The 25993-nt window shown below is 46.0% G+C and overlaps 1 protein-coding gene across 3 annotated transcripts in view; it reads left to right on the top strand.

Annotated features, from left to right (window-relative positions):
* Window positions 1-25993, top strand: part of FSTL4 (follistatin like 4) — a 439834-nt gene that overhangs the window by 173619 nt on the left and 240222 nt on the right. For all 3 annotated transcript variants that reach the window (XM_061188168.1, XM_061188169.1, XM_061188167.1), the window contains exon 4: window positions 23998-24246. In XM_061188168.1, the coding sequence (XP_061044151.1) occupies window positions 23998-24246 (249 nt within the window). The remainder of the gene's footprint in view (window positions 1-23997; window positions 24247-25993) is intronic.

Genomic DNA, 25993 nt, shown 5'->3' with positions numbered 1-25993 from the left:
GGTGGGGAAGACCTCCCTGTGGTCAGGCATAAAGGGCTACACTCAGTATTCCGTTAGCACGTTCTGTGTTTTAAGAATTCCTACCTGGGAGGGATGGTTTCTTTTGAGATCAGAGGCCTACCCTCAGGGACGGTGGGCCAATAAGGGCAGATGAGAACTGCAAGGGAAGTTACAAATAGTCCAGTTCCACCTACCCCTAAACCGAAGAGCAGGGGGCCGAGGCCAGGGAGAGGAGGGTCTTGCCCAGTGAGGTCCACAACACTGGACAGGAGGACTGGAGCCCACCCAAGTGGTCCTGCTTCCCTTCCCCTCACCCCAACTTCAAACACAGACTCTCTTTTTCATGTCTCTGTCCTCCCATTGAGGCCTGGCTGTGGGCCAGGGGGAGACCTCTGCCCAGACCAACAGGCTGTGGAGACATCCGTGAGACCGTCACGGCCCTGTGACCATGTGTTCAGGACCGTCTCCTCCACAGCCTTTGCATACATCAGAATAAAAGTGCCCCCAGTGGGCAAACAGAGCGCTGTCAGTTCTTGGCTTGGCAAGTAGAGGACATCTCTGTGCAGAGAAAATAGTGTCCCTTCATCCAGACAAATTCAACCCAATGCCAGGAAACATAGACTATGAACTAGACTAGATTTCATCCCCCACTGGACGTATTGTGCATTGCACAAACTGCATAGCTGTATGTGGTAGCCATAAGCTTTGAGGGCAGGGTCCATGTGTGTCCTGTTCTCTGCTGTATTCCCAGGACGTAGTGCCTAGCCCATGTAGGAACACAAAATTATTCAATAAGTGAATGAATGAATGAATGAATGAATGCTTTAACTTAAAGTTCAAATTGATACTTTCAGAGAGGAACCCAGAAGGGCTATTCCAAGAAATGAATCTCCAGCAGTGGAGATTCAGATGTCATGGAAGTCTTAGGAGTCAGTTGGGCCTTAAATCTTTCCTCACAGGAGTCTGCTAATTACTTTGCCAGGTTTTCTTCTGAACAATCTAAACTCACATTCAAAATAGTTTTCCCTTATGTCTCTTTCTTAATATCTCAACACAGCTCCTGCTATGGACAGTTGTTAAACCTCAGGCCTGGCAGTTTAACAGCTTTGCCGACTGGGATGGGCCTTGTCTTATGTGTGCCAGTCAAGATGCCTTGCTCTGGGTCTCCTGATAAAGGGCAAGACCAGTTGGGACAGGCCATCTGAATAGCTTGAGAACAGCTTCTGGAACAAATCTTGGGCTTTAGCTAAAGCTCATTCATTTTTGTCACTTGAACGAAATTTTAATATTAAGAAGATGCACAAACTAAAACCTTTGTAGTAAAGTGTTTTTAAAAATTGGTAACACGATCACCTATGAAGAAAATCTATATCAAGCACTTCTAGTGTCTGGAGCATAGTAAATGCTCAATAAATGTGAGCCCATCAATCTTTTCTATCAGTGTTCACTTGAAATAGGTTAATTCACAGGCTAAAATTTCAGCACAATCTGATATAGATGAGAAATTTCATGTAAAGGATCTATAGATTTGTTTTTATATGTTTCCTTTCAATGGAATCTCTTTTTATTGGGAACGGAGAAAGATCTAGCATGTTTCTGGGGCATGCTGGCAGTTGGGCCAGGTGTTTTATGTTCATTGTATTCTTCTCTGCTGACCTCCGGGTAAGGTTTGTTCTCCCGTTTTCCAGATGAGGAGCTCAAGATTGTTGGACCCCAAAGCCAGCATTCTTTCCCTTCTCTAGTGTTTAGAAATGAGCCCAGAAATGGGAACTGTCCATAGTGAACTCCGCCAAAATGGCCCATGTGACCACATGGTCAGGGCACTGCCACCTTCCCTGTCCAGTCCAGCCTTCCTTTGGCCTGGGATGGGCAGTGGTGCCTTTCAGAGGGCACTGTCATCTAACCTGTCAGTATTGCAGCATCACCAACAGGGAGGCAGTGTGGGCCAGCAAACCGAGGGGACCCAGGTGCCCCGGACGGTCTAAATATCAAAACTGAGTGGCTGCAAACTCAGAGTGCTTCAAAATATGCTATTTCCTTGTCTCTAATGTGTTGAATAAAAATATCTTTTATTCCCCATCTTGAAAACATTTCCGTCAGGTTGTATATTTCTCAAATTTTCTGTGAACTTCCTGTGTTGTCAGCTGGTCCCAGGAGAATGTTTTCATCATTCTGATATGATTATTTCATAGGTTTTCTGGACATAGCCTCCTGCACTGCCCACAGGTCTCCACTAGTAACCAGTGAGTGGAATCCTTCTGCACTGACTTTTTTGAACTGCTAGAAAGTTCAGGGGCACCCCGTGCCCAGGAATGGCTGGCTGCCTCAGGTCCTGGGGTCCCTGAAACCCAGGTACAGGCACTCCTTCTAGTGGTGTCACACAGAATGCCCTTTCTGGTGGGCAGCCCATCCTGGTTTCACAGAGGCAGGCGTGGCCTTGCTTATCTGCGAGTGCCCTTGGCCCTGGAGCAAGCGGTGACGTGGGGTGGGTTGGTCACCCGCTGGAACCGCAGCGCTGTCCCCCACCTCCCCGCTCGGCCTCAGCACGTGGGCCGTGTGCGCGGGGAGCCTCTCGTCCTAGCCTGTGGGCCCCCAGCCTTCGTGGACCTATCGCGTGTTCTCTTGTGAAAAGGTTCATACTCGATCGTATCCGTCTTTTTCCTGCCCTGTGCAGGTCCCCTGGCCTCTCTCATGCGTCATTTAGGGGACTCATTCTCAGAGGGGAAGAAAATGGTCTGTGTTTCTCACCCCCTTTATCATCATCACCACCGTCCTCTCCCTCACCACTGTGGACCACCACCCCTTCATCTCCACAGTCATCCCACCGCTACTCAGCCACCCTCACCTTCAGCGCTGTCACTGCCCCCACCCACCCCATGTCCCCACTCTGGTCCCCATTCGGAGTCTCCTTCCACCTCTCTGTCTCCCCACCATCGCCACCCCCTCCCCAGCACACAGCTGTTTGGAAGCTCCTATTTGCATGTGGCAGGGCATTATTTCCTTGTGTTGTAGCAGAATCAGGCAGCACCCCGGCCTCAGGTTTGGGACAGATGTGTGGAGCATCTCCTCTGCGGGGAGCCCTGGTGTGCAGTCCCTCGGCAGGGGCACTGGGCTACGTGAGGGAGCAAGGCGGGGGCCTCCCCCAGGGAGGAAGATGTGCGCACTCCAGCTCCTAAAGTGCAAATGGGACAGCTGGGGTGCCGCCTGAATGGGCTGAGGACTGAAGCTTCTGCTGATGTAAACGAATGCATGTCCGGGCGCCGCCTCCATCAAGGTGAGCAGTGCTGCATAGTCAAACGGGAGTCAGAGACACCGGCCGAGAAACAAGTTACTGTGTGCAGTCCGAGGACGAAGCCAGTGCGCCGGCTCCAACATGTTTCAGAAATACCAGGGGATCTTTCACCTTTATGGTCCTCGTACAGAAACTGTGCACAGGAAATGCCACACCTGGAGCTCGGCTGCCGGGGGGCCATGCAGCTCCAGTCTGTTCGCTGTTCATTTGGCCTCAGGCTCTCAGAGCACCAGACCAGGAGCCTCGGTCGTTAGAACAATAACCAAGTCCCGAGGACCTCCGGTGTTGTTTCTAAGCTGGAACAACTTGTACCCGTAAAGGAAAAATAAAATAATTTTGGCAAGAGTTTCTTTTAAGGTAGCCTGAATAACCTAATTAAACACATCGTTTTCAAATTAAACACAAATTTCCTAACGCAGAGGTGGAATTGTTAAATTTCACAAATTTCCACACTTGAGAATTGTCTAAGAATAACTTTTTCAGGCTAACCCTCTTTTCTTCTTTATCTACACTGTTTCCCTGGGTGATGTCATCTAGTCCCATGATTTTAAAATCTTCCAAATCTCTGTCTCCACTCACACTTATTTCCTGGACTCCAGGCTCACAAAGCCAACTGCCCCTTGATTTTTCTGTGCTGGGACATTTAATAGACACCTCAGTCTTAGTGCAATTGGAACAAATCTCTTGATGTTATGACCAAACCTGATCATCCCCCATTCTCCCCATCTCAGTGGATAGTAAGCAGCATTCACCTGGTTATCTGGCAAGAAGCCTGATGCTCTCCTTCACTCACAGCATCACCTGCTGTATCAGCAAGCCCTGCCTAAAACAGCACAGAAGCCCCTCCGCTCCTCCCCCAGTCCCACCCCCTAGTCCAGGCCACGGCATCTGATGCTCTGGCAACTCCAGCAGCCTCCTAAACTGGTCCCTCTGCTTCTCTTTCGGCCACCATTTCAGTCAACCCTCCCCCTCCCCCACAGAGAGAATCCATTTTAAAAGCATTAATCATATCGAATCACCCTCCTGCTCAAATCCCCCAGCGGCTTGTCGTCACACTTGGGTTGCAGTCAAGGCTCCAGCACGGCCCTGCTGGCTCCCGGCATTGCTGCGTAAGATTTGGGAGCAATAGAAAAGATTTCTTAAATTTCCATTTGTGATCATTTAATCTTAAGTGTTATCTTGAAAAAAGTAAAACCTGAATGTGGATTCTCTCTTAACTGACGTATAATTTATGTGCAATGAAATGCATAGGTCTTTGTCAATAATTTGTGACAAATGTATATACCATTACTCAAATCAAAACTTTAAACATTTCTATCACCCTGGAAAGTGATCTCACGTCCCTTTCCAGTCAACCCTCCCACATGCAGAGGCAACCACTATTCCAGTTCTGGTCACCATAGATTAGCTTAGCTATTCTTGAACTTCATTAGGTGGAGCTATACAGTAGGGAATCTTTGGTGTCTGGCTTCTTTCACTCAGCATCACGTTCTTGAGTTTTCTCCATGTTGTTGGTAAATCAGTTCGTTCCTTTGTATTGCTAAATAGTATTTCATTGAATGACCACATCACAGTTTGCTTAGTCATTCCTATTGAAGCACATTAGGTTTGTTTCCGTTTGGGGACTATTATAAATAAAGCTCCTATGAATATTTTTGTACATGTCCTTTGTGGACATAGGCTTTCATTTCTCTTGGATAAATACTTATGGATGGCACACAAACACATAAAAAGATGCTCAACATCATCAGTCATTAGGAAATACAGATTAAAACTACAAGGATATTATTAGAATTTCTAAAGTTTGAAAGACTGACCATAGCAAGTGTTGGCAAGCATATGGGAGAACCAGAACACTCATATACTGCTGGTGGGAATGTTTTCTATTTTGGTGATTTCTTTTTCTTTATTCCATTCTTTATTTTATTACCTTTATTTTTCTTCCTTCTACTTCCTTTCGGTATTCTTTCTTCTTTTTCCTTCTTCTTGTAGTGGAAGCTTTGTTCATTGTCTTTTGACTTCCATTGTTTCTGATGAGAAATGAAACATAGTTCTTCTTTTTTTTTTTTAAATTAATTAATTTATTTGTTTTTGGCCGCACTGGGTCTTCGTTGCTGCGCGTGGGCTTTCTCTAGTTGCGGAGAGCAGGGGCTACTCTTCGTTGCGGTGCGTGGGCTTCTCTTTGCAGTGGCTTCTCTTGTTGTGGAGACAGGCTCTAGGCGTGCGGACTTCAGTAGTTGTGGCACACAGGTTTAGTTGCTCTGCAGCATGTGGGGTCTTCCCAGACCAGGGCTTGAACCTGTGTCCCCTGCATTGGCAGGCAGATTCTTAACCACTGCGCCACCAGGGAAGTCCCACCATCAGTCTTCTTATTCTCTTGAAGGTGGTATACATTTTTTCTTCTGGCCGCTTTTTACATTTTCTTGTTATATTTGGTTTTCAGTAGTTTGATGATGGTTTTCATTGTGGTTTTCTTTGCTGGAGTTCCTTTTGCTTTGGTTCACGTACCTGCTTGGATATTTGGTTGATGTCTTTCAGGTTTTTCATTTGTTTGTTTTGTTTTTTGTGTTTGTTTTAATTTTTATTGGAGTACAGTTGATTTACAATGTTGTGTTACTTTCTGCTGTACAGCAAAGTGAATCAGTTATATTGAATACATATATCAACTCTTTTTTTAGATTCTTTTCCCATATAGGTCATTACAGAGTATTGAGTAGAGTTCCCTGTGTTACACGGTAGGTCCTTATTAGTTATCTGTTTTATATACAGTAGGATGTATATGTCAATCCCAATCTCCCAATATATCCTTCCCCCTTTTCCTCCCGGTAACCATAAGATTGTTTTCTACATCTGTGACTATTTCTGTTTTGTAGATAAGTTCATTTGTGCCGGTTTTTTTAGATTCCACATATAAGCGATATCATACAATATTTGCCCTTCTCTGTCTGACTTACTTCACTCAGTATGACAATCTCTAGGTCCATCCATGTTGCTGCAAATGGCATTATTTCATTCTTTCTTATGGCTGAGTAATATTCCATTATATATATGTACCACATCTTCTTTATCCATTCTTCTGTCGATGGACATTTAAGTTGCTTCCATGTCCTGACTATTGTAAATAGTGCTGCAATGAACATTGAGGTGCCTGTATCTTTTTGAATTATGGTTTTCTCCTATGCCCAGGAGTGGAATTGCTGGATCATATGGTAGCTCTATTTTCAGTTTTTTAAGGAACCTCCATACTGTTCTCCATAATGGTTGTACCAGTTTACATTCCCACCAACAGTGTAGAAGGGTTCCCTTTTCTCCACACCCTCTCCAACATTTATTTTTTGTAGATTTTTTGATGATGGCCATTCTGACCAGTGTGAGGTGGTACCTCACCATAGTTTTTATTTGCATTTCTCTAATAATTAGTGATATTGAGCATCTTTTCATGTGCTTTTGGCCATCTGTCTGTCTTCTTTGGAGAAATGTCTATTTAGATCTTCTGCCCATTTTTTGATTGGGTTGTTTGTGGGTTTTTTTTTGATATTGAGCTGCATGAGCTCTTTGTATATTTTGGAGATTAATCCCTTGTCAGTCCCTTCATTTGCAAATATCTTCTCCCATTCTGTGAGTTGTCTTTTCATTTTGTTTATGGTTTCCTTTGCTGTGCAAAAGCTTTTAAGCTTAATTAGGTCCCATTTGTTTATTTTTGTTTTTGTTTTCATCACTCTAGGAGGTGGATCATAAAAGATCTTGCTTCGATTTATGTCAGAGAGTGTTCTGCCTATGTTTTCCTCCAAGAGTTATATAGTATCCGGCCTTACATTTAGATCTTTAATCCATTTTGAGTTTATTTTTGTGTATGGTGTTAGGGAGTGTTCTAATTTCATTCTTTTACATGTAGCTGTCCAGTTTTCCCAGCACCACTTATTGAAGAGACTGTCTTTTCTCCCTTGAATAGTCTTACCTCCCGTGTCATGGATTGAGTCAGTTTTTAAAATTTTATTCAATATCTTTTGAAATATTCCTTTTGCCCTATTCTCTCTCTCCTCTCCTAAAACTCCAGTTACATGTATGTTAGTCCTATTCAGATTATCCCCCAGCTCTCTGGTGATCTGTTCAATTTTTTTTCACTATTTTTCTTCTCTGTGCTTCAGTCATTTTTATTACTGACTTATCTAGGAATTTGCTGATCTCATTATCTGCTGTGTCCAGTCAGCTTATTCTTATTAAAGTCCAGTTAGTAAATCCTTTATTTCATATATTGTATATTCAGTTCTATTAAAGGCTTGTTCTTCTCTGAATTTGGTTCACTTAGACATATATTCCATCATTACTGTCATATGACTTTAAGAAAGATATGAATTTTAGTCCTTCTGGGTTTTTTTGTTGTTATAATGGGGACAACAGTCTTTTGGAAATTTCTCTGTCCTATACAGAAGTATAATTCTGTCTGAAATTTAAGATGCCCTATTTTTAAAAATATTTTCCATATTACTGGAAAATTGTAAGAACAGTACAAAGAACTCTCATATATACTTCACAAAAGACCCCATTCAACTTTTGCCGACTGTCCTAACAACATCCTTTTTAGTAAGAGAATTCACACCAGATCACCCATTACATTTAGCTGTCATCTATCTTCAGCCTGCTTCAATTCAGAACAGTTCTTCAATCGTTCCTTGACCTTCATATCCTTAACATTTTTTAAAATTATAGGCCAGTTATTTTAATAGTGTCTCTCAATTTGGGTTTTTCTGATGTTTCCTTGTGACTACATTGAGGTTATGAATTTTTGGCAAGGATATAAGTGAAGTTATGATGAGCTCTTCCCCTGCATCCCAGCAATTAAGAATTGATGTCAACTTCGCCCATCACTGGTGATGTTAACTTTGATCACTTGAATAAGGTGATATCTGCCAGCTTTCTCCACTGTAAAGTTGCTCAGTTTTCCTTTAAAACTAATAAATGTTTTCTGATGAGCTATTTTGAAACTATGTAAATATCCTGTTATTCCTCTTTCACCCACTAGTTTTAGCATTTATTGATTTTTTTTTGGCCTGAAATAATTAGTACTATCATTGCCAAATGAAAATTTTCTAATTCCTTGATTTCTTCTACTTTTATTAATTGAAATTCTACTGTAAGGAAGAATTTTCTGTGTTTCCCCATTTATTTGCTCACTTTTTAAAAATCAGTGTGGATTTGTAGATTTCTGTTTATTCAATGGGACATTATCTGCTGCTATCATTATTTATTTTCATGCCCAAAATATCCCAGATTTGGCCAGTGGGAGCTTCTTCAAACTGGTTTCTGTGTCTTTTGATATGTCCCGTCTTTTGATATGTAAGAAAGTTTTTCCTTACTTTCTGGCACAACAAGCTATTCTGGGCTCTTCTTATACTTTCCCTGCCCCTTCTCTGGAATAAGCCATTTCTTCAAAGAGCTTTGATTCCCATTAGTGGTGAATTGCATTTAGAAACCAAGACATGAGAGTAAAATGTGCTCCTTGCCACTGGAGTTTTGCTGCTCCTGGACCCTCTCAGAAAAGAGATACAGGAAATACACACATACACACACACACACACATATATATACAGGGTTCATTCTATAGGGTTCCTGCTAGCTTCCCTCTTTTCATATTTATAACTCTCTTCTTCAATGAGAAACCTGGCTCCCATTATCCTCAAGGTATTCATCCATTACTACGTCCCTCTGTATATAAAATAATGTCCTGACCCCACCTGCCTCTGTGGGTCCTTATCCCACCTTGCCACTGCCCAGTGCAGCTGCCTACCAGAACCAACTTGGCCATCATCCTTTGGTCCCCTTCCTTGTGGTGCCCCACCCCCCCACCGGGCCACCACTATGCTCTGCTGCCTACCTCTTAACTATGAATTTTTGAAGTTAAAATATCATTAGAATTTTCTCTCCTTCAGTTAAAAAAGCAAAAGTCATTCTGACATGTTTAGAGTTGAGATGATAAGTATGCTCGTTGTCACAAATCAAAAATAATTTTGTTTTGGCTAATAAGACCTGCTTAGAAGGATATTTTGATTTTTAATATTGTTCCATTTTGCCACTATAAATAAGGTTGAGCCAACACCTATTATGGAGTGACTTCTGCCCAGGCTTTAGGTAGAAATATGTCAATGAGAGTCAAGCCCTCACTCTGATGCTGCTGCCTCCGGAGAGCAGCACCAATCGAAAGCAGGTTTGCTTTGGTCAATATAAACTAGAGATCAGAGGACATTAAAGGTCGGAGACCCACACGGTGCCTAAAGGCATTGTTTGTTCAGAAGATACTTCAAACTCAACTCAATCTTTTTATTTCTTTTATCACAAGTGGTCCAAAAGCGGCCAGTCACTCTCCTTGTATTTGTCACCAGCCACATCTGTATACTGAGAAAAATACTGCTCCTGAGAGGACCTGCTCTGGGCTTCGAGGTGGCAGATAGGGACATAGGTTATTGGGGACAACTGTGTCTTTTTTTTTCCACTGCACCCCATTCATAGACTTCTCTTTAATTTTTAACTTTCTGGTGATGGAAGGGCTTAAATTTGCTTTAAACATGCAGGTGGACTCAGGAAAATTACAGTAGGCTATCTGGCAATGACCCAGCCTTTCCTGAGTCTCTTCTGTGGCTGGAACAGTTCTCAGCCACTTTCCAAAGAGCTAACTAGTGCTGTGTTGAATGTCATACCCCTGTATTTACCTCAGTTTTTTAAATTGTTATGTAAAATTTTTTAAAGTCATCATCTAACTTCTGCCTCTGGCAATGGGCAGAGAAATATATTTTTAAATTCTTTTAAGCTTTGATGTGCTGGTAAGAATGTAAGGAATACTTAGATGTTAAAAAAGCGAGTGAAATCAGAAACCTAGAGAGGTAATGTAGCTATGAAGCTGGCTTTACCTGGAGGGCTTTTGCCAAACTGGGTGAACCATAGCTTTGGTTTGCACACCCAGCATAATTCAGGGCAGCAAGGACAAATCCCAGGGTCCTTCCAAGGTGGACATATTTGGAAAAATTTCCCCCTTCCCATTATAAATCTGAAACTCCAAAGGGTTACATCCACAGTGGAGGGTTAAACAAGAAAGAAACACACCCTGTCCCAAGCAAGTGCAAGAAAATGTGCTTGTCTCAAATCTTGGCACAAAATTAAAGAGCAGAGAGGGAAAACGTCCCATGATAACATATAACCATATGCTGATCGCCACAAGAAATTGTAGCTCAGATGCAAACTATCTAGGTAGTCTGTAAAATCTCAAACATAAAATTGAGTTTAACCCAGAATGATGGAGTCCTTGAATGCATGGCACAATCAAGATGAGCCCATCTTCAAACTGTGCATCCTGAATTTTCACAGATCAACTTCCAGGAAATGTGAGCTCATTCTTTTAAAAAAAAAATCTTAAAACACCATGGGGGGAAGCACCATGTAACAACCAGCATAAATAGCAAAGTGACACAGAAAATAAAATATGTATGTTTAATATTTTTTGAAGATTGGAATGTGGTTGAAAATCAAGAGCTTCTACAGATGACCATTCATCTTCATGAAGAACTAAATAGAACTTCTAGAAATAAAAATTCAAAGTTAAACACTCAATGGGAGAATGTAAGAGTAGACTAGAAAAAGCAGAAGAGGGAATTCAGGAGCTAGAAGATGAATTTGAAAAAATTACACAGAATGCAGCACAGAGAAACCAAATATGGGAAATGTGAAAGAGATAAGAGATATTGAGAAAGAATGAGAACTTGTAACACGTGTCTAATCAGAATGCCTGAAAAAGGAGAGAAATAATGGAGCAGAGACAGTATCTAAAGGAAGATGGCTGTGAGTTCCACGAATTGATGAAAGACATGAATCCTCACTTCCAGGAAACCCAATGAATTATAGGCAGAACAAAAGCAAAGAAATATGCATACTTACATCATAGAGAAACTGCAGAAAACCAAAGGGAAGATCTTAAAATGATCCAAAGAGAAAAGATGGATTACCTACAAAAGAATGAAAAGGCCGTCAGCTGACATCTCAACAACAGTGGAAGCCAAGGAGCAGGGGAATAAAATGTTTACTGAGTTGAGAGGAAAAATCTGTGAACATAGAATTAATTGCGCAGCATAAATGACTCTTTAAAACAAGGATAAAATGGATATTTTAGACAAACACAACTAAGAAAATTTGAGGAATAAAGATAGAATTAATATATACTATTATCATATATTTAGGTCAGGAAAGGAATGATTGTAGTTCATATGCTCTTCTTCATGTGGAGGGTAAAGTTATTGGTTAACTTTAGACTTGGGTTAATTTATACATTTTTAAATTTATGGAGTAAAGAGTAGAAGAATAAAAAGAGTATGTTCAATTTTTATGACTAGAAGAAAAAGAATGAAAGGTGAAGTATTCAATCCAAAATAAAGAAACAAAAGAGAGAAAGAGGACCATGGGAAAAGGCAATCAACAACCTAAAGAGACTATATAAATGAATAATTACGTGTGTGTACAATGGGCAACATAAGTGAAAATGAATTACAGGTATATGCAACGATGTGGATGAAACAAAACAGTGCAAGAGCAAAGAGGTAACTTCTCAAGTAAATAAATACAATGTGATTCATTTCTGTAAAGTTCAGAAACATGTAAAAAAAAAAAAAAAAAGGACGTATATTGCACAGAAATACAAAGATGAGATCAAACTACAAAGAAAAGCAAAATAATAATAAACAAAAAAATCCAGATAATGTTTACCTCTGAGTGGAAATGAGGGTATAGTATCGGAGGAACTCAAAACTAATCAAACTGTTCTTTTTCTTTAAATGGGTCGATGAGTACATAGTTGTTCATCGTGCTGCAACGCTTATGCTGTCCACAAAGTGTGTAACCGTTCTTTTATATCCACTCATTATTTAATAAGAATAACTTAAACATTTACAGATACTTGAATTTGACTTTTATGTGGTGTGAAATAGGGTTCAGATGTTATTTTATTCCAGGTGGATAGCTAGGTACCCCAACATCATTTATCAAATGACTATCATGTACCCCATGCAGTAGCCACTCTTGTCATACATCGAATTTTCAGATACACAGGGATTTATTTCTGGATCCCCTCTTCTATTTTATTGTCACAACTACAGTCATTGATCTGTCTATTCCTCAGTCGTTATCGTATTGATTTGATCATAGCAGCTTTCTGGTTTGATGTTCTGATATCCGGAAAGGCACATCCCCCTTCATTATTCTTTTTCTTATTTTTCTTGGTTATCTGGGGCCAATATAGTCTTATCTTTTATAGTCTTATCATTATTATGAGTGGACTATTTTCCCTTTCCCATTTCTAATTATATTGCTAGTGAAGAAAAGAATGGTTAATTTTGGCATATTTATCATCTGTCCAACCACCTCATAATAATTCTCTTAAAATTTTCATATCTTTGCATTAGAGCCCCTTGGTTTTCTGAGTATATAGATATACAATCAGCAAAAAGAGATAATTGTTAGTTGTCTTTTCCAAATTTTTACTAATATTTCATTTTCTTGTCTTACTACACTTCCTTTATGAATAAAAATGGTGATGACAAGTATCCCTGTCTGGCTCCTGATTTTTAATTGAAACAGTGGTTGGTCGTTTAAAAGGACGTATTTGGAAGTTGTCCTCTGTGCCCTTTTTTCCTTAAAGTTTTTATTTAGAATGGCTACTGTATTTTAGAACTTTTTTTCTATTTTTGCTCTGGGCTTTGAGATATGTACTCTACTGGATCTTGGAGGCCACTCATTTGAGTCCCAATACTGACCATTCTCTTTTTAAATTCCTCTTTCTTTTTGGTTCAAAAATCACAACTCTCTTGAAAACCTTCTCTGGGCTGTAGTCACTTCTCCTGGAGTTTTGATGGTTTGCTGTCTCTGTTGAAGTTGTTATCCTTCTCCAGCAGCTCTGGTTCTGCTTCTTCTTCCTCCCCCTGGAGGCTGGACCCCCTAGTGTGCATGGTGATTGTCCACTGCCTGCTCGCTGGAGCTCAAGTTCAGACGCGGAAGGACTCTAATGCAGTAGTGGTCTCCCAGATAGGCCCTGATAGGGGGTGGCTGGTCCTGAGGGCCTGTATGTGGGAGTAGACAGGTTGTCGAGCCCCTGCGGAGACACCTGGAAGAAGCCTCCTGCTCTCTGGTCAGCATGTGCTCTCCTGGTCTCGGGGGGGGGAGACCCATTCAGCCAGGATAGCCAGCCTCCCTGAGCCCTTAGGCCCACCTGCCAGAGGCCTCAGCAGCCACTTGGTTCAGGCAAACCAGAGGAGAAATGGAATTGCCTATTTGATACTATTACTAAGCTTTATTTTGATATTACCCAGCAAATATTTTTATGGCTACTAATCCCAATGAGAGAAAAGGGCAGATCTTTGAGAGGTGAAACTGATACCCTTCTGATTGAAAGTACTAAATTCTTCTGTGCTAATATTAGATATTTTCATTGTGCTTCATTTTTTCCTTTAAAAGGATGGTCAAGAAGTACATATTATTCTCTCTGTTTATAAGATACATCAAAGACCAGTGATCTACCAAGATAATGTGTTGACCTGGGGGCAGCACTTGTACAGCAGGTAAAGGGCCCTAGAAGGATTTAGCATCCCCTCTGCGGTCATAGGTCTAAAGTGTTGGGGAGCATCCTGGTGGCTCACGCTGAGTGTCTTCACAATAATCCTTGAAATAATTGGAGGCAGTCCGAGGTGTCATGGCCTTGAATCATTAGTTGGTGGAGAAGCAGGAACGAACCCACGTAATGAGGCATCATGGAGAGAGTGAAGACCCACTGAGAGCAGCCACAACTGGCCGCCTCAGCTGGAAGAACCGGGGAGCCCCGAGGAGCTAGAGAAAGTGACAGGGGAGCTCGGTACCAGGTGGAAAAATGAGGGCCCTGGTGACGGAGAATAAGACAGATGTGAACTGGAGAGGAACAGGAACTTTGGGATAGGAATATATTTAGAGGAAGTACTCTAAAACAAAACCATTTTGTAAAAGAAACTCTCCCAAGGGCAAAAATCCTATGGTGCTTCACATTTTTATGCAGCTTTTCTTCCCAAGTTCGTCTCTGAAATAACCCTTCAGAGGCCAGTTGAAATAACTTGATAGGGCAAATAGAGGCAAAAAGAAAAAGAAGGGATTATTGTAGTTTTATTACAGCCAAAAGATGTGCAAGTTAGAACACAGGCTTTTATAGACACCCTAAATTCAGTCTCAAGGAATTTCTAGACACTGCCTCATGTTACCGATAAGGAAACTGCGGCTCAGGTGTGAAAGAGACTTGCTTTGGTAGAACCCAGACAGAACCCAGGTCTCTAGTCTCCCACCCAAATGCTGTCCACAGTCTCCACTCCTTCTATTACTCATGGTGTCGCCATGTCTGTTTCTTTGGAACCATTGATTTCTGATTACTCAGATCTCTAGCAAGCCATCTTGGGTCCCTGTAGTGTCCTAATCAGATTCTGTCTTTCACCTGGCGTTTTGCGCAGCCTACTCTGTGCCAGGCCCTGTGCCGAGCTCTGAACAGCAGAAGTAGAACCTGGTCTTTGCCCTGAAACCACAGGGACCACCGCATGCCCGCCCTGGAGCTCTGGGTGACTGTGAGGTCCGGCTGCGGAGGCCCTGCCCCAGGGCCTGCTCTTCTGTCTGGGGAGCCACAGGAGCAGAGGGTGAGAAGTGCTGAGTGCCGGCAAACAGCTAGAAAAAGCTCCAGGCCGGCACTCTGGGAGCCCGTTTTAAGTGGAGTATGCCCGTGGGAGGCCCCAGGGAGAAAGCTCTTAGAAATCGTGAGTCAGGTAGCTTTACTATCATCATACAATATAGAGGGAGAGATGGCATAACAGTGCAAAGGGCTCCCAGAGGGGAGAGATACACCAGGACTGACTGAGGTAAGTGGGCCTGCGGTGTTCACAGGACCAGGGCCCGTGCCATGGCTGCCTTTGAAACTGAGCTCTGGGCTCGGCTGGCAGGGACCCTGAGGTGTGGAGTGGAGCCTGCTGCGTTTGGGCTGCAGGCCAGTGCTGGTCACTGTGCCCTGAGAATGTGTGACTTCAGACTCCCTCAGAAGCTGGGCAGACTTCACTTGGGTCAAGCAAACTCCCAATGTAAGGGAAACTGCAAGGGAAGCATTTCCTCGAGATATTATGAAGCATGCTATTGCGAGTCTGCCTTTTAAAACCAGGCAATACTTTCAATATAAATATGGTCCCCTTTTCATTAAGGCAGGCCTCCTGAAGACTGTAACTAGCCCACGCTTGTATACACTTATATCAGTAAAACCAAATGGCTTCTTATTTTTCAGTCGTATTTATTCAACCTGTCAGTAATTCCAAATGTCTGAATTGAGCACTTACTATGTGCCAAGCCCTTCACATGAATCAGCTCATTTAATCCTCAAAAAAAAAAATCCTGTGAAGGGCAAACCATTGTTATCCTCATTTTTAAATTAGAGGGAAAAGAGGGTGGGGAACTTGCCTGGAATCACACGGCTAACAAGACCAGGAGCCCAGGGCTGGGTCAGTGTGAGGTTTAACCATGGGTTGCTTGAAACCCAGATGCGGTTCAGGGTTCACGTGAGCACTAGGGCGGGTTCACTCGCACCCGACCGGCTCCAGCTTGTTCTCACCCTCCCACACCAGGTGCCTTTCGGCACGTGAGAGTTCAGCAGAGCTGAGCTCAGTGGTTTGGGGTCTCATTTCCTCCCTCTGGGGTCTTTTGTGAGGCTGGGGGCTCCAGAGGAAGGAGCTGCCCCAGGTAGGAGGCAAGGGTGAAAGTCCTGGCAGCCAACTCAGATGACATCTGTAGGCACTTTGTGGCATTGGGAAAATTATCCAGAGCTTGGGAATAAGGACAAGGGAGGGTGGCAAGTTCTCCCCGTGTCATATGGGAACATGTTTTAGCAGTATAAAAATGATATACTGATCCATGCTAGGGAGTTGTATCTTTGTTCAACTCACTATTTTGTGTGAATTAAAGGCCCAGACTATGCAGTTACATGTTAACTTACAGATTTGTTTCCAGTAAAGATGCAAACTATTTCTTTCTGGTGGAAAAAATAACCCCCAAACGGTATGGTGTTCTTGCCCTGTAGGTCATTACCTGGTGGTGTGCCTCTCCTGGCTATCTCATCCCACTTTCCCTCTCCAATGCCTGTATACCTCCTCCAACTCTTCTTTGAACCAGCTTCACCCTCCTGCAGGTCCCTCATTACTGAGTTGAATAAATCTTTAACACTTGCTCATTTTGTATTCTCATCAGAGTCCTGTTTTCAAGTTTTTGGAAAGTATACTTTGGCAATTATGTTCTTCATCCCTGACTGGAAATAACTGCCTCCAGAAGCCCTGCCCAGGGACATTGGACAGTGTGTAGCATCCTAGTCTGTGCTTTGGTTTGATGCAGAATTGGTTAGAATCAAATTCCTCAGGCAGAACTGAGAGCCCACTGAGGGTTAAAGGTCCTCCTTCCTCTCTCCGTGTGCCAGGCATTTCTGGCTTTGACTTAGTGGTGTGTTTTGAAGCCAATTTGTCAGACCTTAATTTAGTATCTGTGAGCCATACACAGAACAGGTTAAGTTATCTTCCAGCGATGGGTAACCATATGTTTCTGTTAAGCTTTGGGAGCTGGAAAATTGATCACGTGTTTCCGAGCTGGTCAAACTTCCATTTTCATGAAGCACACAGTGGTCTCGGCTTAGGCTGTGCTGTGTGGTCACTGAGAGAACATCACGTCTGCCCACTAGTCACCTGAACAATTTCAGGGAAAAAGCCCAGAGGAGGGGGGCAGGGGGCCACTGAAGCTGAGAGACATCATAATGGAGGGAGGGGGTCGTGGACCTGGTGGCCATGCTTGAGGAGTGGGTTTGGGATTCGATGTTCGAAGATCCAAGCAGCACTTCCTCCTGTGACTCTGTAAACCTCCAGCCCTCAGAGAATTTGCTAAATTGGCCTCCTAGCTGCATATTCTTGGGGTGTGTGAGCAGCAGAGAGCCTACCGGCCAGGGCTACTGACATTTGTATGTGTCCTGATGTTGGAGAAGCTCAGACTATGGACATCTGAACCCTCCTGGCCTGACTTCCTTGAGGCAGGGATCGTATTCCTGACTGAGCACATTATCCTAAGTCCGAGGGATTTGGGGTGAGACTCATTCAAATCTAGGCTGAACCACCTACAACCTACTTGCTGTCTGATCATAGGCATGTCACTGCTTGACTCGTATTTCTCAGTCTGTAAAATGGGCACATACACATGCCACAAATACATTCAGAGTGAGGCCTGTGTGTCTACTTCACAGGGCTGTTACGAGGATGAAATGAGGATTAGATGAGCTCATGTAAGTGTTAGGCATGGTGCCTGGCCATTGGCACGCCTCAGTAAACAGGAGTTTACCGTTTACTCAGTAACTAGGAGTTACTTTAAGCAACAGCCCCCCTGGCTGGGTACTACTGGAAATGCACATCTCCCTGGGAGGAATTGCAGATTCTCTTTCCAACCCTTGAGTGTGAATGAGACTTTGCAGGGCAGAGGTGGACCCAGGGCAGCCGCAGTACTCAGGTCACCCAGAGAGTATGGAGGTTGCCACCAAGGGGGCCAGTGCTGAGAGACCAGGAGAGCTTTTCTCGTCCCCACCAGCAGCCTGTGAGGTGCTAAGAGCCTTGTGGCCTGTGGGAGTGTTTGAGGATGGGCCCTTTCAACCAGGCGTGGAGCTAGGAGTGCTGAACGCCAGGAGATGGGGCCTCCCTCCAACACTCAGTTCCCAAGAGCTGACTGCAGGCTTCCAGGGAACCAGAGTCACCCCACTTCCACGGGGGTACAGCTGGGCAAGGCGGCAAATTTGACTCTACAGACTGGTTCTGCCCCAGTGAGGTCTGCCTGGGAGCAATCCAGGCCTCTCCCTGTGCCGCCCCCTTGCTCTGTACACAGGGCTCCGGGCCCCCAGGCTGCTGTTCTCTCCCCGGCCCGGGACTCTGCCCCCTGACTTTCAGGTCTCAGGTCAAATCTCACGTTCTCAAGGCAGAAGACCTAAATAGACATTTCTCCAAAGAAGATATACAGATTGCCAACAAACACATGAAAGGATACTCAACATCACTAACCATTAGAGAAATGCAAATCAAAACTACAATGAGGTATCACCTCACACCAGTCAGAATGGCCATCATCAAAAAATCTACAAATAAATGCTGGAGAGGGTGTGGAGAAAAGGAAACCCTCCTACACTGTTGGTGGGAATGTAAATTGATACAGCCACTATGGAGAACAGTATGGAGGGTCCTTAAAAAACTAAAAATAGAACTACCATACGACCCAGCAATCCCACTACTGGGCATATACCCTGAGAAAACCATAATTCAAAAAGATACATATACCACAATGTTCATTGCAGCTCTATTTACAATAGCCAGGATATGGAAGCAACCTAAGTGTCCATCAACAGATGAATGGATAAAGAAGATGTGGCACATATATACAATGGAATATTACTCAGCCATAAAAAGAAATGAAATTGAGTTATTTGTAGTGAGGTGGATGGACCTAGAGACTGTCATACAGAGTGAAGTAAGTCAGAAAGAGAAAAACAAATACCGTATGCTAACACATATATATAGAATCTAAAAAAAAAAAAAAAAATGGTTCTGAAGAACCTAGGGGCAGGACAGGAATAAAGATGCATATGTAGAGAATGGACTTGAGGACACAGGGAGGAGGAAGGGTAAGCTGGGACAAAGTGAGAGAGTGTCATGGACATATATACACTACCAAATGTAAAATAGATAGCTAGTGGGAAGCAGCCACATAGCACAGGGAGATCAGCTCTGTGCTTTGTGTCCCCCTAGAGGGGTGGGATAGGGAGGGTGGGAGGGAGGGATATGCAAGAGGGAGGGGATATGGGGATATATACGTATGTATAGCTGATTCACTTTGTTATAAAGCAGAAACTAACACACCATTGTAAAGCAATTATACTCCAGTAAAGATGTTAAAAAATATAAATAAATAAATAAAGTAAAGTGAAAGGCCCCCCCCCCCGCCAAAAAAAAAGAAGGCTTCCCTGACTCAGATGAAAGCTGGCCCACTGCAGCGCCCTTTTTAACTCCTTCCTGGCCTTTTCCCCAGCCCACATTTGTCTTGTGTGTGTGTTTGCCTGTTCACGCTCTCGTGTGTCTTCCTGCACTGTACTATCAGTGCCCTGAGGACAATGTCCCAGTCTGCCTTGTGTCCCCAGCACCTAGAATAGGGTCTGGCCCATGGGAGGTGCTCCGTAAGTATTTGTCGGATGAATAGGTGGTTGGAGAGGTGGCCGGCAGGCACTCCTGAAGCACCCCATTGTTACCGCCCACCCCATCTGGTGTGTAGAAACTGCACTGGCTGCAGACCTGGGTCTCTGCCTGGCTCTCGCACAAACCCAAATTCTGCAGCCACTTCCAAGGCACTTGCATGGTCTCTGCTAAACAGAGTCAAAGTTTACCAGACGCTCTGTCTCCAGACCACCTTGGGCATGTCTGGGGCTGTGAGGTAGGGACACGTACTGGGGCCATCACCTTCAGCCCCTGGCTGATACAGCCCACATAGCTACACCTCTGTACACACACCACTCTTCACTCTAGGTCTTTAAAGAACCTGACCATGACACAGGATATGGGCTGCAGCTCTCCGGTGGATCCATATCAATGCACAGAAAATAAAGCATGTAATCTGTGTGTAAGGGGCTATGTCTGCTGACAGGTGGACCCCTCATTCCTGTACAAATACCTTCTGTCTGCAGAAGCTGGAGACCGCTACGGTGCCAGACAGGGGTTCACGGCAGGCAGGCCATCAGCGTGCAGGGCGGCCGATACTTGGGGCTGCACCTGTCGCCTCTCGTCTTCCGCGTCCACGTCCCACTCTTCTTGGCCTTGGGCCCTGCAGAGTGTGTAGCCACCCTAGAGTCAAGCCATCGCCTCACTGTGGCTTTGTGGAAGGGTGGGGCGAGGTAGTGGGCGTTTCAGCCCCAGCCCTTTGCTGGGACACTGAGGCCGACTGGAGGGGGCCTAGGCAGCACCGCCCACAGAGACCTAGAATGACCTCCGCAGGCCGGGAAAAGGGAGGGGCTCCCCTAGTAGGCAAGCCAAGGGCAAGTTCTCAGGTGAAATGCTGCACTGGGCAAACATGCCCGAAGTGGAATTAGCATCCCAAAGTGGAACTCAAAGGGGTTTCCCCTTGTGTGCCATTCAGGGCACGATCCCTGAGAGGGGAGAGCTCACTGGTTTACTCTGTGTGAAGAACCAGTTTCAGAGACTGAGTCAGAGTTTGGGGGCAAAACAGCTGAACTGTCTGTGCTCTGTGCTGTGGTCAGAGGTGAGAAACCAAGGAAGGAGGAAGGCTCTCTCCCTCTGATCCCTCCCCCGGGGTCGGGCGGGCCTGACTCGACCGCGGCGAACCTCCACCACCTGCAGATCCCTGGTCTGTGGCGGTCAAATCGAGAATCCTTATTTGAATTGCAGAGGGAGGCTTTAGCACCGACTGGTACAAATGGACTTGTTTCTTCTGCCACCATCACTTTCATGTAACAATTCCCATGTCTGACCATGTTCGGTACATTTAATTAGTGTTGAAAAGCAGCTTATTTGGTGAGATGATCAGTTTCTAACCTGGGTAAATGACTTTCTTTATGACTATAAATTAAGCACATTATATCTTTTTCAGGCATCATGGTCGTCCTCATAAATACTGTAGGCAGTTGCTGGCAGTCTCACTTGGTTACCTTTCCCATTACCGTTTTATCATCGTCCTGGTAGGAGGGGGGAATTCATTCTGTTTTCATAACAAGGAGGAAGTGGTGACAAGGGGCTCATTTAATGAAACCACGCTTGGCCGGCGTCTCGGAGGCCGGGGTCGGGACCCCAGGCCGCCCCCATGCACGGCATTCCCCACTTGTCCGGGGGCCCACTGGCCACAGACTGGGAAGGGCAGGTGCAGGGCTTTCAAGCTACTTTTGTCTTAATTGCCAATAATTAGGAATCAAATATTTGCCAACAGCCCATTTCCATGTCAGTGAGAGCCTGAGTGCTCAGGGCCACTTGGATGAGCACGGGGTTGGCACAACTGTTTTCTCAACACTGACCCCTCGGAGCACAGCCTGGGGGAGGCCCTCAGAGCCACACCTGCAGCATGATCAAACCTGGGCGTCGGAAGCGCCACGTGCAGCGCTGGTCCTCAGAGGTGTTGGGTGCAGCCTGGGCATGTGGGCGTCGCAGAGGGGATAGGATCAGGTAGAGAGGATTCTCCCCACCCCCGTCCACAGCTCACTGGCCTTCCTTTGAGGCCTGCACTGGATTAGGTGGTCTCTGAAGGGCCTCGCTGCACTGCCACTCCTGGTTCTAGGCCCCTTTACCCCAGAGAAGGCCCACCTCTACGGACAGTTGCCTCCCCTCATGCCTCCATCCCTCCAGCTCCCCACGTGGAGGTGGCAAGGGAGGTACACCCCTGAACAGTCACTGCGTGCGGGGCCCTTTCCACCTTCCCATCCCAGCTTCTAGCCTGGGGATTAAGCACTGAAACAGAGTTGGGAGAACAGCTTTGAAAACTATTGTGTTTCTTAAATCCTGAGTGAGGGGCAGGCTCAAGAAGACAAAGGCCCTGTACCCGTGGGGCGTCCTGAGGCCAGAGAGTGGAGCAGACCCTCTCAGGGTCAGGGGGTTCAGAGAGGGGCCCTCGGACTGGAGGTGGCAGCAGGCACCTGTGGAGGAAGTGGACCCCATGGGTGCATTGGAGCTGATGTTCCCAGAGAGAGCCCAGTCTGGGCAGGTAGCACAGCCGGGGCAAAAGCACCAAAGCAGGAACTGAAAGACCAGAGGCTCGGAAAGTTGGGCTTTGTTTCTTCAAAATGGGGTGGCTAGTGGGTATCATTCTCATCCCACAGGGAAGTTTATTAAAATAGTGATACAATGGCATCACTTTGTGTCCTGGCATTGACTTGGGAAAGAAACAAAGGCTGATATTTTTAGAGCTGGTTAGTTTCTTCCAGTAGCCTCCGGTGCTTTCCAGGATAACCCATTTTCCAATAACCCAGGAGAATCATACTAATCAAACACACTCCGTGGCAAAGCAGCCGTAAACACTGTGGGTGAAGGGCCTCCAGCCCAGAGCCTCCCACTGCCGAGTGCCTTGGCTCCCCACCGCCTGTCAGCCTTGACAGGAGGGTGCATGCTGGGGCCAGTGAATGCCACCTAGCCTTCTCCGTGACACGCCAACAGTTAGCAAAGTGGATAAAGGAGATTCCCACGCCCACTTACAATCTGCACTTTTATACTGCTCAGAGATATTTTGACCTTCTAGTTTATTATGATTCAAGAAAAAGTCAATATTTCTCAGCTTGCCAAGGCTGGAGGAATTTAAATGAGTTATTGAATCAAGTAGTTAATCTACCGATAACTGACTTTTCTTTTTCTTTTCAAATCTATAATGATGAAAAACAGACTCAACCAAAAACAAGTTTTTTTTTCCTTAGGCATTTTAATCCCATGGGGTAGGAGTTGAGGCTGAAAGTTCAGTCTTGACGGCCCAGGCCATTCTGTCTTGCCAATATTTTGAAGAAGATTTAATTAAAACTTAAAAGCAAAGACTTCTGTGGCCATAAAGTCTGCATTCATGTTTTAATTATTTGCGTTTTGATATCCCTTTATAATTCTCAATTTCCTATCTGTTGCCATTAATGCCACGTGGCAATCATCCAGTTTTCTGGACTCTTTGGAGGAGTGTCACGTTGGTGGTAGATGCTTTTTTGGCCCTCCATGTAAGTGTACCTTTTCGGCAATAAGCCACTCTACCAGCTGTCCTGCTGCTTTGGTGTGTGAGCTCTGGACACCACTGCCTGAGATCCTTATGGGCATGTGTTGGGTGCAGGAGACACACAACAACATGGCAAGTGTGAGACCCAAAGGAACAGAGCAACTGCTGTTTCCATGGTCTCAGCCTTCTTGCCCACGGCTGCAGGCTGCAGTATTGTGCTAGAAAGGACTAAGCAGTGGACAAAGGCTGCTGGTGCCACCACTGCTGTTGTGTCCTAGAGAACTGTATTCTCCTCAGAGGAATAGGTCAACTTCTGGCCTCCCTGCCTTGGCTGCCCCCCGATCCTGAACACTTCAGAGTACCATTTTCTCCTTACTCCACACTTACTCCCTAGACCCCACCACGGCTCCCCAGTGCCTAACATATCAGACCAAAATGCCTCTGCTTGGCTGTCTGAGTCTATAAGGCAGAACCACGCCTTGCTACCCTTATCCCCCCAACCCATATTCCCCCAACCCACACCGTCTCCTCCCAGAGACAGGCAAATGCTCCCTGTGCTGTGGTTATGGGAGCCTTGGCTCAAGCCCTCTGTCCCTTGGAAAGCCCTCCTCCACTCAGTCAGCAGGGTCCATTGGTACTTTGCCAGCTCCGTGTGGCCCTCTGTTTACTCCTCCCTTCCAGGATGGGCAGGGGTTGTGTCTGAGATGTTTGGCGAGAGCCAGACAAAAAACCTGGGCTCTACACGGCAGGGCACTGCTCACAGCACCCCCGCCAGAGGGGCAGGGGCTCCATGGGGCGCCCGAGCCCCCGGGCCTCAGCTTCACAGCCTCTGCTCACCACAACCTGAAAGAGCTACACAGGTGGCCCGTGCCACACACCCCTGAGTGCTCACGGCTGACCTTCTGTGTTTGTGTGCCTGGCAGGGCTTTCCGGCCACCGTGGGCTGCCGGCCTCCTGCAGGAAGAAGTTCTGCAGCCGCGGGAGCAGGTGCACGCTCAGCAGGGAGACGGGGGAGCCCGAGTGCCGGTGCCTGGAGGCCTGCAGTCCCAGCTACGTGCCCGTGTGTGGCTCCGACGGGAGGGTTTACGAAAACCACTGTGAGCTCCACCGTGCTGCTTGCCTGCTGGGGAAGAAGATTGTCATCGTTCGCAGCAAGGACTGTTTCCTTAAAGGTAGGAAGACGGCTCCCTGCCTCTATGCTCGTGGGTTTTGTCATGGATTTTCTAATGCCCTTCTGACAAATGACCTGGGTGCTGCGTCTTACAGGTTAAATGTGTTTTTAAAAAAAGAGAAAGAGGAAAGAGCCTTAACAGCATAGCAGCAGCAGCGTTTCAGTGATGCGTGTTCGTTTGTGTCCACCTCCAGAGGCCCCTGCCCTTAGAGGAAGGCCCTGGGAGAGCAGAAGCCAGGGAGGCCCACGAAGCCCTGGGCTGGTGCAGAGCATGTGTCCAGTAGGAACCAGGCTGAAAGGCACTGCCCAGGTCTCTTGCGCAGGGTGGGCCCTGCCAGGTGGCGGCAGAGAGCACGTTGGCCCCTCTGGACAGTGTCTCGTGAATCAGGAGACCATGCTGTGCGTAGAGAGCACATTGGCCCCTCTGGACAGTGTCTCGTGAATCAGGAGACCATGCTGTGTGTAGAATGTGGCCAGATGGACCCCGCAGTCCAGTGGTTCCCAGTATGGTGGGCACTCCAGCTCTGGCCTAGAGCGGTCACCTGGCCTGTCCAGAACACCTCTGAGCGAGATGAGGAAGGCCCTGCAAGGACTTCAGAACGTGTCCGTGGAGTTGGGGCCAAAGGGTTCATACCCTCTGCTGGGCTTGAGTGAGAGGGCCAGTGCCAGCTCCCAGTGGATGGTAAGAGTCTCAAGGGCAGAGCCCGTGGCTCTTGGTGCACGAATATAGTCTCAGCACGTGGCTCAGGGCCTTGCACCAAGACGTCAACAACTCACAGATGCTCAAGAATATGAGAGCTAGACCACAAATTCCCATGTCCATGCGGCCCCGATGAATAGTGCATGCCACAGCCTGTAGAAATATTTGTGATGCTGAACCCAAATGGCCACACGTGAATAAATTAGACGATGTGAGATGGCAGAAGCAGCACTTGGGCAGGTGGGAACAGGCCCACTGGCCCGAGCCGGGGGATGCTGGAGGTGGGGAGCCCACGTGGGGCTGCATGAGGTCTGAGACCTGCTGTGGGGCAGGGCCGGGAGGGGAGGAGAAAGCCTGGATGGAGCCCCGCTGCAGAGTGCTGGTGACACTGACAGAAAAGGTCTTCTGTGTGGTCACAGCTGGGAGCCTGGGCGCCCAGAGGGAAGGGCAGAGCTCTGGTCTCACTTGCACCGGCGCCAGGACCATGTGGCAGGAGGATTCACGGTGGAGGAGTCCAGGTCTGTGGGCCTTCTGCACCCCGAGAAAGGGCAGCTTTCCCACCTCATCCACGGGCCCTGGCAGCGGGGTCCTGGAGCAGGCGGGTCTCCAGAAAGTTGAGTTTATCTTGTGATGGGAAGAGTCTTGGAACCTTTCATGGCCATGCTTATGACACGAATGCTGACGTGCTTTAGAAGTCATGAGGCCCAATGTGGAATCAAGACAAAATGAGCCCAGGAAAAATGTCCGAGGCCTGGAAGCCCTGCCCAGCCCAGGCCTGCCGATGCCTCAGCAGCCGTGAGCACTAAAACACTTGACCACTTGCTCCAGCCTTATTGGCCATGTTGAATTTTATAGACTGACGTTCCATTGTCCGGTTTCCAGTATCCCCCAACTTGCATCTTTCTAAAGGTTTTTATTTCTGCATCAGAGTGTGCACGGCCTCCCTCACCATCGGTTATTCAAACAGCATTTCTTACATCACGTGAGGGAAAATCACCCACCACAAAACCTGCCGCGGTGAAGGGTGCCGGGGGAGAGCTGGAGAGCG

This window comes from Eubalaena glacialis, chromosome 4, assembly GCF_028564815.1.
Source record: "Eubalaena glacialis isolate mEubGla1 chromosome 4, mEubGla1.1.hap2.+ XY, whole genome shotgun sequence".
In the NCBI taxonomy this organism is placed as follows: Eukaryota; Metazoa; Chordata; class Mammalia; order Artiodactyla; family Balaenidae; genus Eubalaena; species Eubalaena glacialis.
This window is presented reverse-complemented; position numbering and strand designations above follow the sequence as displayed.